Source organism: Sus scrofa, chromosome 8 (genome assembly GCF_000003025.6).
Source record: "Sus scrofa isolate TJ Tabasco breed Duroc chromosome 8, Sscrofa11.1, whole genome shotgun sequence".
Classification (NCBI taxonomy): Eukaryota; Metazoa; Chordata; class Mammalia; order Artiodactyla; family Suidae; genus Sus; species Sus scrofa.
Window position 1 is genome coordinate 14,774,387 of NC_010450.4, and position 16,413 is coordinate 14,790,799.

A 16,413-nucleotide genomic window follows, 5' to 3' on the forward strand; every position below is an offset into this window, starting at 1 on the left:
GTGCAAAAAGCTGATAAGTTTAATTAGGTCCCATTTTTTTATTTTTGTTTTTATTTCTATTGCTTTGGGAGTCTGACCTAATAAAACATTTGTGCAGTTTATGTCAGACAATCACATTACCCATTATCTACCTTTTTTGGTATGGTACTACACTGTCTTATTCACATGGATGGTTTAGACACAGTAAGGTCATTCGTAGTAATTTTCATGAAATAGTGGTAAATTACTTGAATCCTGATAAAAATATTTTATACGTATTCTCATTCTTTCTCTCAACTTTAGGTATTTTAAATATATCTTTAAAATAGTGAGCTGACTATAAAACTAGTTTTCTTTTTAATGAAATTTGGTATTTTATTTTCAGGTGATTCATTCATAGATACTGAAGAAGTGGGCTATATAAAACTCTGTTTTTCCCCCTCAAAAAGAGGATGAAAAGGAAAGTTCAGGATTACATCATTTTGATTTATCGTTTAGCAATGTTTAGAGTGTGTCTCTTAGAAAGCAGTGATTCAGAGGGTATGTTCTGGAGTCGCCCCACCTGAATTCGAATTCTAGCTTCATAGTTTCTTTGAGTTGTATGCCTCCCTCCAGAATGGCAATAATAATAGCACCTACTCATGGGGTAGAATGAATGAGATAATTTATGTGAGAATGAATAGGATAATTCATGGAACCTCTCACAACAGTGACTATCACCTAGTAAGCTTAATATATGTTAGTTATTACTTTGGGAATGAATTAAGTACCACTGAGAATATGAACAAAAATTGAGAAAATACACTGACTACACCCTATCCAAATTACCTGCTTTCTTACAATATGTGAAACGATACAATGTAGACCCATTCACAAGAAATCCAGTAGAAGGGAGTTCCTGTTGTGGCTCAGTGGTTAATGAATCCGACTAGGAACCATGAGGTTGTGGGTTCGATCCCTGGCCTTGCTCAGTGGGTTAGGGATCTGGCGTTGCTGTGAGCTGTGTTGTAGGTTGCAGATGTGGCTCGGATCCCACGTTGCTGTGGCTGTGGTGTAGGCCGGTGGCTACAGCTCCGATTAGACCCCTAGCTTGGGAACCTCCATATGCCGCGGGAGAGGGCCTAGAAAAGGCAAAAAGACAAAAAAAAAAAAAAAAAAAAAAGAAAGAAAGAAAAGAAATCTAGTAGAAGCTCTCAGTCATTTAGATATCTGAATATGTTTCAACACATCAAATGCTTTCCAATTTCTAAATGGCACGGCTGGGGGAGGTGGAAGCAGGGAAAGGAGGCTGTGTAGGGCACACAAAATCAGGTTTGGTGATGGGATCCTAGTTATCTGGAGGGGGAGTAAAACCTAAGGCAGTTTCCTTAGGGAGCATGCCTGGAGAAAGTTGGCGGAACATAAAATGCAAATACTAGGGTTTGGCTGAACTGTATCAAAATGCAAAGAACAGTTTGTTCTCATTCAGCACTTCCTAAGAACCTGACAAGTGCAAGGGAAGAAGGAAGGGGATACATAGGTAGGACTTTTGCCCTCGAAGAGCTTAACAGCCTAGTGGGAATAAGACCAGTACGTGACTAAATATAATACAGTGTGAGGGACTCGACTGGTACCGGGATAAGGGGGCACAGGCAAGGGAGGAACCAACTTGATGTAGGAGAATCAGAACATTACACAGAGGATGTAAGAAAGCATCCCTTGGAGAAAGGGAAAGGCTCCATACAGAGAGTTGCCTGAAGGACCGTGCGTGTTTTGGCTGGAGAATCCTGGATGATGTTTATTAGTGCATTTGGATCAGATGATGAAAGCACATCTCTGTCATTTTGAAAACTGGGATCGGCTCTTTGGACAATGGGGAGTCTTCCCTAGAAGAATTCTCATGGCCGCTCTTGTGAATATCTGTAATCTATTTTTTTGGACACAAAGGTAACAAAGTCATAATTAAGTTCTATTTTCTTGAAATTGTATAGCAGTAGAATCTGAAAGTACTCTTTCCTCAGAGTTATGATCGGCAAAAAAAAAAAATAAAAGCTTTTGGTTTCACTTTAAATTTGACCTTTATTCATAATTTTATGCTGTATTCATAAAAAGTAGTGTAAGTAAAAAGTAAGCCCACCTTTTCACTGCAAATTTTACTATTTTCCCTCTAATTGTCTCCATATACATTTTTATGAACATGCATTTTTAAGTGCTTAGATTTTTTTCTGTAAATGATCAACTTCTTAATAATATAAGTTGTGTAACAAAAGTCACACTTACCATCCTCTCCTCATGGCATTTTAGAGCTAGACAGGTTCTGAGGTTCACCTGGTCCAATTTTTCATCTAATGTAGGATTTGTCTTTATTCCATCTGTTGCAGAAAAAAAAAAAAAAAAGCGTATGGGCTCTGGTTGAATGTATGTGCAGTAAGAATTTGAGGGTTTCTTACAGCTGATTATTCCATGTCTCTACATCTTTTATACTTTGAAAGATCATCTTTATGATATACTTTCTTAAGACGAGTGCCATTTCTTAATGACTAGTGCCATTGCTGCCCTCCAGATACTAAAGTGTAATGCTGCTCCCACTGATGACCGTTTACAAGTGTCAAGATTGATGTGCCCTCTTTTCCTGTCCCCATAACCTTCTTTAAGACAAGAAACACTTCAAGGAGTTCCCATCGTGGTTCAGTGGTTAACGAATCCGACTAGGAACCATGAGGTTGAGGTTCGATCCCTGGCCTTGCTCAGTGGGTTAAGGATCCAGCATTGCCGAGAGTTGTGGTGTAGGTTGCAGACTTGACTCGGATCCCACGTTGCTGTGGCTCTGGCGTAGGCCGGTGGCTACAGCTCAGATTAGACCCCTAGCCTGGGAACCTCCGTGTGCCGAGGAGTGGCTCATGTAGAAGGCAAAAAGACCAAAAAAAAAAAAAAGAAACACTTCAAGTTTCTTCAGTGTGACATTCATTTCCAGACATCTTTACCCTCTTGTAGAGTTCTAGCAGTTTGTACATCGTTTAAATGTGTATTCTGCTTCAGCTTGCCATCATTTTATTTAAATTTTGGAAAAATGGAGAGGTCGACATTTATTTTTTACTGAAATGTTAAAGTGGACACTTAAAATGAATGGCATTAGGGGTATTGGTCCATAGAGGCTAGAATGTGTCACTCTTTAGCTAGTGTTCATAGGCCAAAAGAGCTTAGTTACATAGCACCAGGGTTTCCCTTGAATTAGAGTTGCAATCAGATTCTTTTCTAAAATATTTAAAACACCCCAATATCAGTTAAACATTAAAAGAATTACTTAAACATTTTTGCCGTCACTGTTAGTTATAACTCAGCCTTACTCAGTTAAGAGTCAAGAACTGTGGGTTGCAGTTTTCTTCTGATTTTTGCCTAGAGGGACAAATCATACTGATGCTTTCGCACACATTTTTCTGAAACTAAATGAAAAGTGGAAAAAAAATATGAAATTTCCATCTCCCCTCAGTGCCTTGGCTGAAAATTTAGGTCATTTTGAAACAGCATATAAATTATTTTAGGGCACCATTTAATATAGTATTTCTGCTGTACGTTGAATTTGCCTAACCTTGACACCGGAGTCTGAGTCCAGAAATTCTTTTTTATTGCGTCTGTACTGGTTGACTGATGTTGCATGGGATGTGCATTTAGAGTTCAGGCCCCAGTAATCATCATCGGGGTAAGCCTAATGGAAAGTTGCCTTAAAGAGTCCTGTAACAAAAGATGTAACCAACTTTTGATTTGCAATGCTCGGATTCTCCTGAATGTCATTTCATCCTTACCTGAAATACAGGATGAGGCATGACACGACCCAATCACAGACTCTTTGTCGGGTTCTTTCTGTGTAACATGTGCTTTATTTTTGTTTTTCTCGAAAGGCGTTTAAACAGAAATCACCTTCAGCTGTTTCCTGAGTTGCTGTTTCTTGGGACTTCGAAGCTCTACAGGCTGTAAGTAGACAGAAATAGTTATTGTTGCTTTGGGTAGTATCTTGTGTTTTATTAAATGTATTTTTGGACCTGTTTCCTTGTGCTTTCCTGGAATCTCTTCACCAGTAGATTAATGGATTAAAAGTTTGCCTTTCTTTCTTTCTGTCTTTCTTTTCGGTTTTGGAAATTTATGATTGGTTTTCCAGTGGTTCCGTTTCTTTTATTTCGTTAGCATTTACTGGTTCGTGGATGTGTTATTGCAATTGTATTATTCTTTTCTGGTCCTGATGGAGAGATGTACCTAACTTCTTTCTGGAAACTTTTGATTACGTTTTGAAAGGAAAGGTAGCCTTTTCAGAGGAAGTTGGCAGTGTTTTCTTATAAAGTTGGGGTTCTTCATGTCAGCTTTTTTGATATTGTTTCTGCGCTCAAGTAGGGTTTATTAGTCTGGAAATATTATTATAAGGTATTTAAGGAGGGCTGTAAATTTCCTCTTAAATGTTCCTTTCAAAGCCAGGATTCCAAACTCTGCAATATGAATGACTGTAAGGGTTTCATATCAAATACGTCATCGACTGTTAACGGAAGTACTTCTTTGGAAGGAACATAATGTAAGTTTTAGGCAGAATTAGTTTTTCCTCCCTGGGAATGCTTGTTTGCTGACCTAATGTGCAATAGTGAAAACACATTTTCAAAGCTTTTAAAATTAGATTTTCAGCTGTATGAATAATTTTGTGCAGATGGGAGATAAGCTACAAAGTGCTGGGAAAATAAATAGCAATGATTATTGATGTTCGTGGATGTCATGAAAACATTATTGAGATATATAGAATATATTGCAGAGCTTGGCTCCCACCTGGAGAGTGGGGAAGTCCCCTGTGGTCATGCTTGTGGAAAAAAGCAAGGAGATTGCTTTTCGTCTGTACTTGACTTTGTAGCCAAGCCTTTGTAGCCTGCTTGTTCCATATTGTTGTCAATTAGAGAAGTAGAAAGGCTCTCTTCCCACAGCCCTCCCCTGCATTGTATCTCTGTTAGGATGTGTGCTAGGTCTTCCAGACACCTTAGTTCACTGTACAGAGAATTTTCCGGGTAGTCAAAGGTGTAGCCAGCTACACACCAGGTCTTCATTCTAGAGTCTGTCCTGCCTGATTCTGTTCTCGAAGGCCTAGCAGTGTTTCTCCTCTGTTTTGCATTCCTTGCTGGTTAATTGGCCCAATTTAAGTAAATTTAAAAGAATCAAATAAAGAAACCTTAAGACCACCTTTTTTAACAGAAATTCTCTAAGGACTCTTTTTACCAAGGAAACGGGATATAGGCTGCTATGAAGATTATATGTATGAATATAAATTGATACTTATTTTGTGCTTTATCTCCAAGAAGGGCTGCAGAGATGTTTTTAATAATATTCTACTTTCTTCTTTAACTTTTTTTTTTGATTGAGGGGATTTTGAAGAATTGACTTCAAAGCTAGTATACAATGAGTGTTGTTAAACTGTTACTTTGCTAATAGTGTGCATATAAAACAATCCATATTGTCTAAAAAATTGTCCACTTTCCACGCGGTTGTGAAAATATAATTTAAATCGGAATGACCATTAGAGCTAGAATTAAAATGATTAAGCTGAAGAGGGGAAAATGTAGGAAGCAATTTTAACACTATCTCTGAGAAACTAGAATGTCTGATTTTCAGTCTAGAAGTACGCAGATGAATTTTCTTAGGGGAATTCAGGCAGTATAATCTAGCGCAGAATCCCCTATTAGCAAATTATATTCTGTTTAACATTTTCCCCCTTTGGCAATATCATAGAGTGGACCACAGTATTTTCCCTTATGTTTTTGTTATGATTTCATAACCTTATGAAGCTGCTGTATGAAAGAAGACTTGAGATCCCTAAGTGAATTGAAGAAACAGAGCCTTATAAAAAACTATAAGGCAGTGTTTTCTAGTTAATTAAAAGCACATTGAAAATGGGAAAATGGGCAGCTAGAAAATGTGTTCATAGGGGTTCTAATCTGCTTGTTTGTCTAAAAGGATTTTCCTAGGAAGTAATGGAAGATTGGACTTGAATGCTTTGATTTTCCTGAAGTTACAGCTTAATGTTTAATACTGACTGGGATTTGACACCTGACCTAGGCACTGGATACACATAGAATCATAGAGTTGTGATTTTTTTCCCCCGGTGTTAGGAACCTTACGAACCAGGAAGCTTCTTTTGAGTGGAGGCACCGTTGTTTCACCTGAATTAGATTTAGTGGATTCTTACCAATGCTCTTTCTCTTGAGAGGAAAATTATAAGCTACGTATGATCAGTTTTTTATGATGCTGATCACTCATTGAATTAAACAACCACCACTAAGTATCTTCAAGAAATAAAGGAACAAAAGCTTGTGAAGCTGACTGCTTGGCTAGTCTGATTTCCAAGAGAAAGGATGCAAGTTCAAGTTTTCTTCATATGACACAGGTGCCTAGTAGCTAACCTGAAACAAATGTTCTGACAGATGGAAAAATATGCACAAATCTACATACAGAAATGTCCTTTAAAATGTTCATTGAGAAATGAACTTTTATCTCACAAGAAAGATAAGTGACAGGACAAAGGATACAGGATTTTGGATAAATAGCAGGGACAATATGTCATGACAGAGAAAATCGGACTGGCTATTGTATTTGCATACTAAATAATCTACAGTTGCCCTGTTACATAATTTAGTAGAGGCACACACATCAAAAACTCATGAAAGAAACAAATTTAAAATGTATTTTCTCTTTATAAATTGTTTCGTAATGCTACTTAGTATCTCTATTTCTTTTGCGAACTTATTTTATCTTTTACCTTCCTTAATACTATTCTTTCCTGCTAACATAATCAGTGGAAATGCTTACTTGTTTTCATGTATAGTTCTTACACTGATTTTTTTTTTTATCATTGTTTGCTTAGATTAAATCTTGTCTGATCTACTGGCCATTATACAGAATTTCTTTGTGCTTTTGTAATGAATAATCACCATTTGCCTCTTGGCTGAAAATGAGATGCCAGGTGAAGAATCACACATGCTTTTTTTTAAAACTCTAAATGCAGTATAAAAGAAAAGAGGGTACACTGTATATGAATTATGATTCGACACGGTTGGTTGCTGCTAGCGGCCAAATATGCTTTTCCTTTGCTGTCTGCTCCAATTTCTCTTTGGACGGGTTAGGAGAGAGCACTACATGTTCAGGTCAAGATGTTTGCTCAGAAATAGTAGTACAGTTGCAGCTGTGTTTGTTGGAGCAGGAGACTAGTTTAAATAGCATTACCATTTATCCAGTCCATTAACAGAACTCTGTAAAATAATACCAACTCTGCACAAACTACAGGACAGTGTAATAAAATTACAAGCACTTGTTGACAGATGGAAAGTGTAAGTAAAGAGAAAAGTCAAGTGAAGGGCTGTAGGTTGGAGGTTAAAAGTGCCGGCACATACTTTTCTTATGTCCAGACTCCAACTACCTCTTTGCTTCTCCTTCAAAACCGAGGTTGCATTTTTTATTATCAGTGTTAAGAGTGGAGAACATGATTTTCAGAGCATTAGGAGCTGGTTAATTAAGAGAAGTTTCAGTGACTTTTGAAATGGTCGATGATAATTGAAACTTATGAGTAGCATATACACATCGTCCTGAAACATGTAACTTAAAGGTGGTTTACCAGTGAGTGATTCACACTCTTCAGCTTGGGTTTGCAGCTACTCATCTGGCTCATTAGAGAGGAATTTCATTGGTAGGATCGTGGTTAGACATTTGGTTATAAATATTTGTTTTGCGGTTTTTAGTTTATTTCTTTGAGTGTTATTATATTTACCCAGACTTCTAACATAAGCTTAAGTAGCCAAACTATGTTGCAGAAACTCGTTTTTCACTTCTATGTACTGAAACAGAACAAACAAAAATAAATATGTAAGTCCTAGTGATTCATTTTCTTTACTTCTTTGAATAAAAGCTCTTTATTTCTGGTTAGCAAGTGGTATTTTTTATTCCCCAGTGAGCTTTGGAGGCACTAAATTATCTAACATTGTAAGTAGTAGTTTTACAAGAACCAAGGACTCTTTTTATGGCCTAGTGACTCCTTACCTGAGACAAATAGATTCTGAGTGCTTAATTCAATTAGTCAGGTTACAATTCATTTACTGTCAGATAGGATCTCAGGTTCTCCAAATTGTTTTTGATAATAATTGTTGAGATTCTTTAGGCAGGAAACTTAATTTTTGTTCTATTAAGGTAAAATTAATTTGTAAAGCATAGCAAATATCATAGTGAAGCTGTTATTTCCTTTTTTTCATAGATGAAGAGCCTTAGTTTTTTATTTTGGTTTTTAATGCATGCTTATTTTAAAAAGGTTTAGATAACTCAGAAAAATAGAAAAGTGGGAGTATAAATTATTCATTATCTCACCACCCAGATATAACCTCTAATATACTTGTCAGTTATTTGTTGATGAGTTTTCTATAATTATGCATATAAATGCTGGTGTACGTGTATTACAAAAACATTTTTTTTTTTAATATCCCCAGGGTTTAGTGTAAGGCTTGACCTTTAGAAAGCTCTCAGTAAGTGTTTGATGTATTGAATTAAATCTCCATCAGGTTCAGAGTTTGTAACTTGAATGAGCAAACAGTAACACAGGGAAGGCATTATGAATAATGGAGAACAAATTAAATTTAAAGGATATCTTGGCTAATTAAATGTTTAATCCCCTTAGGTTTTCTAAACATCGAAGGGTATTGATGGACATAGCAAAATCACAATGATCCATTTTTCACCTAATCAACATATACCTTCATTTAATATGATGCTACCGCTCCCCTGCCTCCCCCCACCCCCCCACCCCCTCAGTTCTCTGATGCCAATTTAGTCTCAGGATTCTTGTATTCAGGGATGAAAGCCGAATACAACCGTGATGCCTATGTCAGAAGTCCTCTTGAATTAAATTCTGCCAGCTCTGATTAAAGGGTGGGCTCCTAGAGGTGTCAGGTGCGTAGTTTCCTGCTTCATTTTACTCTTGGCCTGTTTGGCCCCTGCCACAATAAATCCCACAGTGGTAGTGCAGGAATTGCAGGTTACAGTTGCCACGGTTACCGCCACATCTACATCCTTACTCATGGAGAAAGCTGCCATGATAGCTGCTGCTGATCTCTCTTGCTGAAAATGCCCTGCCAGAGAGCTTCGGGTGCAGAGAATAAAAGTTCTTCAGAAGTGATGTGTCTGTGTTATCATAGGATACATGATTTGTGTCGTTAATACAGATCCCTTGCTAAGGGGAACAGATTGACCCCTTATCTTTAAAAACACAGATCCAGTAAGAGAGATAACCCTTGGGAAAGTGTTAACTGTCAGTGATTAAAACGCCAAGTCTCTTATTATTTATTAAGGAACTTATTAATTACTTATTATTGCGCCCAAGGGACTCTGTTCTTGCCATTTCACAAACAGAGATCTATGAGGAGTTTTTAATTTTAGGAGTTGACTGTCACATAACCAAAGGTTTGTTTTTAAGTAAGCAGACAAAAGACTTGATACACTGATATCTGGACACATTGCACAGTGTCCATAGCCACTTGCCATGGAGGAAAGAAAAAAAAGGACAAGCCATTGGCAGGATTTATTTTTGATTTTGTTTATAAATCAACATGCAGTACTATGATTTTATAAAAGTAATGAAGATTAAGATTGTACTTGAAATTTTTGCCAGGCCTCCTGTGGATAGTTTTTACCTTCAAGGGATCACTAATAGAAGCCTTGTTGCTGGAGGAAGTCAGAAGCTGGCAGGTTTCTGCTGTAGCCAGTCTGCCAAGTAGACTCTCTGAGTGTGAAATCCACAGCATAGTTCCTGGCATAGGAAAGTCAAGTGTAGGAAGGCCTTTCCCACTCAAGTGCACTTGTTCTAATGGTTGCTTCCCCAAATGTAAACGTTTCTATCTCCACCAACAAGTACTCACAGTTTGCCAACTTGAATTTGTAATACTGTGATAGATGCTGGGGAGAAGAGCTGCCATGGTATGTGGCCTCACAGAGTATGTGGCATTTGTGGACCTCGGCCATTGCTAAGTATGCATGTAAATTGAAGCCTACAGAGTATGTGGCGAGTGATTGTGCTTTTTTGAAAGATGAATTTAAGTGTATGGTTTTCATGTCAAAATGATATTATCGAATACACATGATCAGGGAATATTGTAAAACATGACTGTCAGTCATAAAATTGCCACTGCCATCTCAAGATTAGAATTTGGTGACTGAAGTTTATACGAATATGAATTCTAGGAATAAGTACCCATGGGGTGTTAGTTCTATTTAATTAATTTTAATATATTTATTTTATGTTTTAAGACACGGAAATCAATTAAATTATTATCGCGAGGGGCGGTATAAAATACTAGTGTTTAAATATCTACTCAGATATTAGTGGCTTTGCTGTCTTTGTAAATCAATGGACACCTCTGGAGCCAAGTTTTCTTATCAGTAAAGTGGGAATGATATTTACCTCTTGAGAAATTTTCAAGTCACAACATAGATTTCGTGTTCAAAGGGTCATTGTCACCTTTCAGGTTTGATAGAAATGGTACTTGCAGGATTATCATTCTGTCATTGCAAGAGAGGATGAAATAATAATCACACAAATATCCTTGCAAATTGCCCAGAGTCAGCAAATCTCTTGGTTTTCTTTAATGTCTCTCTTGCATTTATTCTCAGTGTAGTAGCACATACATAAGCATAACCACATTAATTTTTTAACACTGCAAATTAACATAAAATGTGCATTTGCACCATTCCATTTCTCCTTACTTGGCAACACAAGGTACATTAAGGCCAGAATGTTCTTAATGAGGTCTCTTACCCTCTCCCAGTTATGATTCATTTAATTTTAAAATTCTTATATAAAATGAATTAAGGGCAGAAAAAGAGACTGTGACTCAGGAACTATTCATGTTAGTCTGCATATTAAATGGTTGTTTTAATGATGTGTTGTCCTGCATAACAAAAGGAAGGAAAAATACAGCTTAGAAGATGCTGAGGGAAAAAAAAAGAAAATGCCAAGTAAACTCCTAAAGCTATAGGTAAACTATTCTGAGAGTTATTCAGGAGATTTATATGTGTTGCTAAAGAACATATTTATCAGTAATTAAAATTTTAGTTTTAAAAACAAGATAAGACAATTATTCCATCCACTTTTAATATCAAATACAGTTTGATCTGTGGGACATTGACACTTCTGCCTCAGCTACATGTATGATTTTCAGTGCATTTTTAGACTATAAACATTTTATCAAAATGCAGTTCAAATTACACACCATTTAGCTTTAGGATTTAAACAGTGATTGATAATGAAATACGTTTGAGTCAGAAGTTGTTTTGTTTTGTTTTTATAACTCCAATATGTACATAAGCTTTGCATTCAGATGAATGTGGCATATGCCCTTTTCTTTACCACTTACCGCCAGGTTAATTGCGATCATGCAGTTATTTACTTGATAAATTGTGACCTAAGAAACTTGGGGCAAGAGTTTAAAAAAAACCCTAAACTCTAGAAAAGGAAGCAACGAAGAGTAAAAAAGCCAATCTTTGGCAATACCCAGGATCTAGGGTATGACATGACTGTGTGAAATGTTTTTAAGAGAACATCTGTGCCTCTTGAAATGCCCCCCGAGTGAATGTGAACAGCTAAGTCTGGCAACTTGATTTAAGTGTTAAAAAAAAAAAAAGAAAGAAAACCTTAAAGAGAAATAAATAAGTCTGGAAACAGAATGGGAAAAGATAGCTTTGCCCCGTCATGATAGGTTTCTTCTACTAGTGAGAGATTAAAGCTTGAAGTATGTGAATAGCTGAGAACAGCACAGAGAAAGGTTGATTGCTTCCCCTCCAACAGTTCCAATGGATTGAAAAAAGCCTAATTTAAAGTTCTGTTTGTTCTGTGTCTTAAACCATCAGAATTCTCTTTTAGGACCAGAGGAATGCTCTGGAGGAAAAGAATCCAGGGATAAAAAGTCATTGCAAGCCAACAATTGTTTCTAATCCTCACAAAATGCTGGAGAAATTAAATTTATTCTTTATTGCTCAAAGTGTTACCTAGGTCACTGGGCGATGGGAAAATTGCACTGGAAGTAGAGTAGGCACAGGCTTTGTTTTGTGTCTAGATGCTTAACCTTAGACACGACAAGGCATCTTAGAGTGTTGTGGGAACTTGGTTCCGAGTGTTAACACCAAGACTTTTATTACCCTGGATTTATAATAGGCTGTGCTGTCAGGAGATGAAAATGTTGTGTTTACATTTCAGTGTTAAATGATCATTTAATTAACACCTAAGGAAAAAAAAAGTTGTGAGATTCTTAGCAGCTTTTATTGTTGGTTTCCTGGGAGGTTTTAATATCCAAGTTTCATTGAGATTTCTTTTTGTTAGTAGAGACACAAAAGACATTATAAACTTTTTAAGGAAGACAAACAGTTTAACCTTGACCCTCTTTTCCTAAAATAGTAATTTAAATTACATTCGAAATCTGGTGAGCTTATTTAAAAGGTTTCTAGATTTGTATCTTCAAAATATGTCTTAATTAAACACTTATTTTTGTGCGAACATTTAAATATTATTTAATTTACCTTCTAAGTTTTCTGCTATAAAACATTTGAAGTTGCCAGTTAAAGGACTTTATAATACCGATTATTATATGTATTTTACATCTTTTAAACTACCGCTGTAGTTACATTGTTTTAAGAATCAGGGTCAAAATAAGTAATATTATTTTCAAGCAAATTCTATGGGAAAAAAATTGCTGTTATATTATCATCATCATTATTTAATGAGAGATTGTTACTATTGTGTGATGAAAGATGTTTGTATATGGACAGTAGGAAGAATGATGCCATTAAGAAGAAAATTCAAATTCACTTCATTAATTACTGAAAAATTCAATGCTATCAAATGCCTTCACTTATTCTTGATCTTTTATAAAAAGAGTTACCTAAAAAAGAATGGTCTTGAAACAGATTGATAACATTTGGAAAACATAATATGTACGTACTATCAAGGGCTGCTGCACAATCAGTAACACTTTCTTTTTCTAAAAGTATTATTAAAATTTGTCAGTTATTTGTCTCATTTTATCCAGATATATAATTTCCTATTCCAATATATGAACGATTAAGAGATATTTACTAAGCTACTTACTGTTCAAGTAAAATCTTTCTTAGCTTTTCCAGAAATGAGTATATCATTATAGTGTAGTTTTTTTTATTCATATTGAAACTAAAAATGTTTATCCCCTTTTTTAAGTTTAGGTTCAAATGCCTCAGGATAAAACCTCCTTTCTGTATTATTCATGGTAAAAGACTGCAAGGAGGATTGAATGTTATTAAAATCTCTTAATAGAAAGCCCTGCTTTGAACCAAGAATTACGTTCTAGTTCACAAAATACTGCTGAGCTTTACATAGGCACTTAGTACAATGTTATATGCTCTCCTTACTTCTATCAAGTTTCAGTACTTCTCTAAAACTTTTTTTTAAACCCACATTGAGTTTTTTTCTTCCAAAGCTGTTTCTCCATCCAGAGGGTAGTAACAACAACAAAAAAAACCCAAGTAGGAATATTGCTTTAAGTGTTACCTCCTTTACATAAGTATCCATCTTTTGATTGAGGTACTTACAAGACACAAAATGCTCAGAAGTTAAAATGTATGAAAGAGAAAGGACAAAAAAAAAAAAAAAAAAAAGGAGTGGCAATATCTGGTTACCTAACATACTGGATAACTAGTATATTCTAAATGATGTAGTGCATTATACCAGTTGAAATTCCAAGCCAACCAGGTGTGTGTGTGTGTGTGTGTGTGTGTGTGTGTGTGTGGTGTGTGTGTGTAGGTGTGTGTAGGTGTGTGGTTGGTTGGAGATGGGGATTCTGAAAGCTACAGAAACATAAATATTTTGTGAATGTTCAAAATGTTTGAGGAATAAATATTTAGGGAAATTATAGGACATTTCTTTTAACATAGATTAAATATGTTGCTTTGATACTAAGAAAGCCGCTGATATGTTGCTCTTATATTGAGAAAGTCATTGTTAAAATTTCATGCATTAATTGTTTGGAATCTCTAACTGGAAATGAAAGAGAAAGATTTCAAGATTTGTTTTAGATAAAGTTTCCAGGTTTGCATCTTTAAAAAATGGGAATAACTCTTCTAAATATGAACAATTATACTGTAGCAAATATCTTTGACAGTTATTCTATTGAAACGGTTGCCTATCAGGAGATCAGAAGACATGATGTCTAGAGATAGTCTAGTCCACTTTCCAGGGATTAGGTAGTTAAAATTAACTTCCCTTTTTGCACAAAATCCCATTTGCCTGACTTAAAAATACCCACTATCACCAAGTTCTGCATTAGCGCTTTAACTTTCTCATTGCTAGCACATTTATGCTATATCCCAGGCCAGCAGGTTTCCCTGTTGCTGATTAGAAATTCCTAGCACATTCTGAACTCCTTCCTTGCTTCCAATTAGGAGTAGCATAGTTTACTGTCCTCTTGTAAGCCTCACTTCCTCTACCACATTTTTCTCAACTGCTTTAATTACCTCCAAATGATCATCCATTATAATGTAATGGTTCCTAGTACAGGACTGTTGAATCAGACTGCCAGGGTCTGAATCACTTAATGGGTCAACTTAGGAATGTCACTCAATTGCCTGCTTTGTGTCTAGATTCTCCCTCCTGTAAGAAAGAGGATGATGGTAGAACTTACCTCAGGGAGGTGTTGTGTAAATTAGTCTCTAAAGGACAGTAGTAAGTGCTAAGCATTTTTTTTTGTTTTGTTTTGTTTTTCATTAACTACCGTGATTATTATCTATCTCATGTTAGGTATCATTTTCTATTCATAATGTACGTTAATTTTGCCAAGACTCTTGCTTACATTTGTCTTTGTTTTACATATAGCATCTAGTCTAGTGCAGGTTGCTTAATAAATACTTTGAAACTGATTGCTTGACAGAAATTAAGCTCAAAGAAGTCCATAGTTTGCATTTGGAATAAGATATCTTTGTGTCGCTCAAGAGTCAAAAGACATACTCCTTGTTGTGTTCCTAACTCTGCTGGTCCCTAGCTGCTGATGCTAAGCAAAAGTACTTGATTTAAGGACCAGTTTATTGGTTTATAAAAGTATATAATAGGTCAGGTAAGAGAGGGGCAGTAATTTAGCATAAGGCCTCCTGGTGTCTAGGGAATACTCAAACATAATGGAAGGAAGGAGAGGAAATAAAAATATATCAAAAATTTGCTCTAGCTCTTTTTCAAGAATTTATAGGGAACTCTTCACAGGATTTGCAGGAATTATAATGGAATTATTCATGGTAATAAACTGGGAATTAGATAATTAGATTGTGGATGAATGATTTTGAGATTTTCTTCTTTCCTATTGACAATCTAAAAAAAAAATAAATAAAAGCAGTTTCTGTATTAGATAAATATAGCCTGCCTACATTTTACATGGCTTTGCTATTAAATATAAATTGTTTGAAGAATTAGCTTAAAAAAAATTGGAGGAGGTTTGATGGTTACGCAGTATTAAGTGGTTATCCTGATACTTGATAATCCCTCACTACGAAGTAAGTGGTGTATAATTGAAGTAGTTTCAATAATCACCTGCCTCTCAAACATCGCTAATGGTAGCATGAAAAATGAGTTATAAACCAAACAAGGCAAATCAAGGGAGAATAATGGTCGACACAGCATTTTATGTTTGTGTCTGTGCTACCACCTTTTGATTTTAATAGGACTGTGAACGGGGACCTTCATTTTCTGTAATTCACTCTACTAAATGCATGGCCCACCCAGGACAGTTAATTTTTCTGACCTTTAGAGGAGAATAGAATGCATAGAACCTGAAAACCCTGAAGGCAACTGAAATCTGGAATCTGTTTCTAAAAGATGGGGGCTCCCTCTCTGAGTTGGTGTGGTTTTTTTTCCCTCTCTTTGAGGAACTGGATTCCAAACCTAATGAATAGTTTCAAGGAAAGTTGTTAATCAGGTACTACAAGTGACCACCCTGGATTCTTATTTTATTACAGAGGAACGTGATGGGATGAAAAAGCGACATAGTTACATTTGATAAAAGGAAATACCTTTTTTCCTCTCCCCACCCACCATGTAATCCTCTGGAATTTAGCTGACGCGGGAAATTACTGCAGCAAATAGTGTGTTTGAAAAAGCTAAGTTGGATGAACAAGACTAATGCATGTAGTTTACAATAATTACATTAAAAATCACCAAGTGTATCAGTCATCAGATTTTAGGGCAAGAGTTTTCACCTGAGAGGGTCTGGAAAAACTTTTTCTTTTATTCTTGTCAATCTTACGCAAAGTATTACACAATGGGCAGTGCCACTATTATCAACATGTTGTTTTGTCATTTTCCGAGTTATCAGATATCCTTCTGTTGCCTAGAATGGGATACTAGATCAAAATCGGATGAAGAATTTGAACTAAATATAACAG

At 36.0% G+C, this 16,413-nt stretch overlaps 1 protein-coding gene and 1 long non-coding RNA gene across 2 annotated transcripts in view; both read left to right on the forward strand.

Moving 5' to 3' along the window:
* The window catches only part of SLIT2 (slit guidance ligand 2), a 391,090-nt gene that overhangs the window by 15,961 nt on the left and 358,716 nt on the right, over positions 1 to 16,413 (forward strand). Inside the window, 1 exon segment of the mRNA XM_021101059.1 lies at positions 3,858 to 3,929. Coding sequence (XP_020956718.1) covers positions 3,858 to 3,929 — 72 coding nt within the window.
* On the forward strand, positions 3,936 to 15,355 carry LOC110262064. The gene is made up of 2 exons (XR_002346584.1): positions 3,936 to 13,750; positions 13,790 to 15,355. It is a non-coding gene; the product is annotated as an uncharacterized LOC110262064 (long non-coding RNA).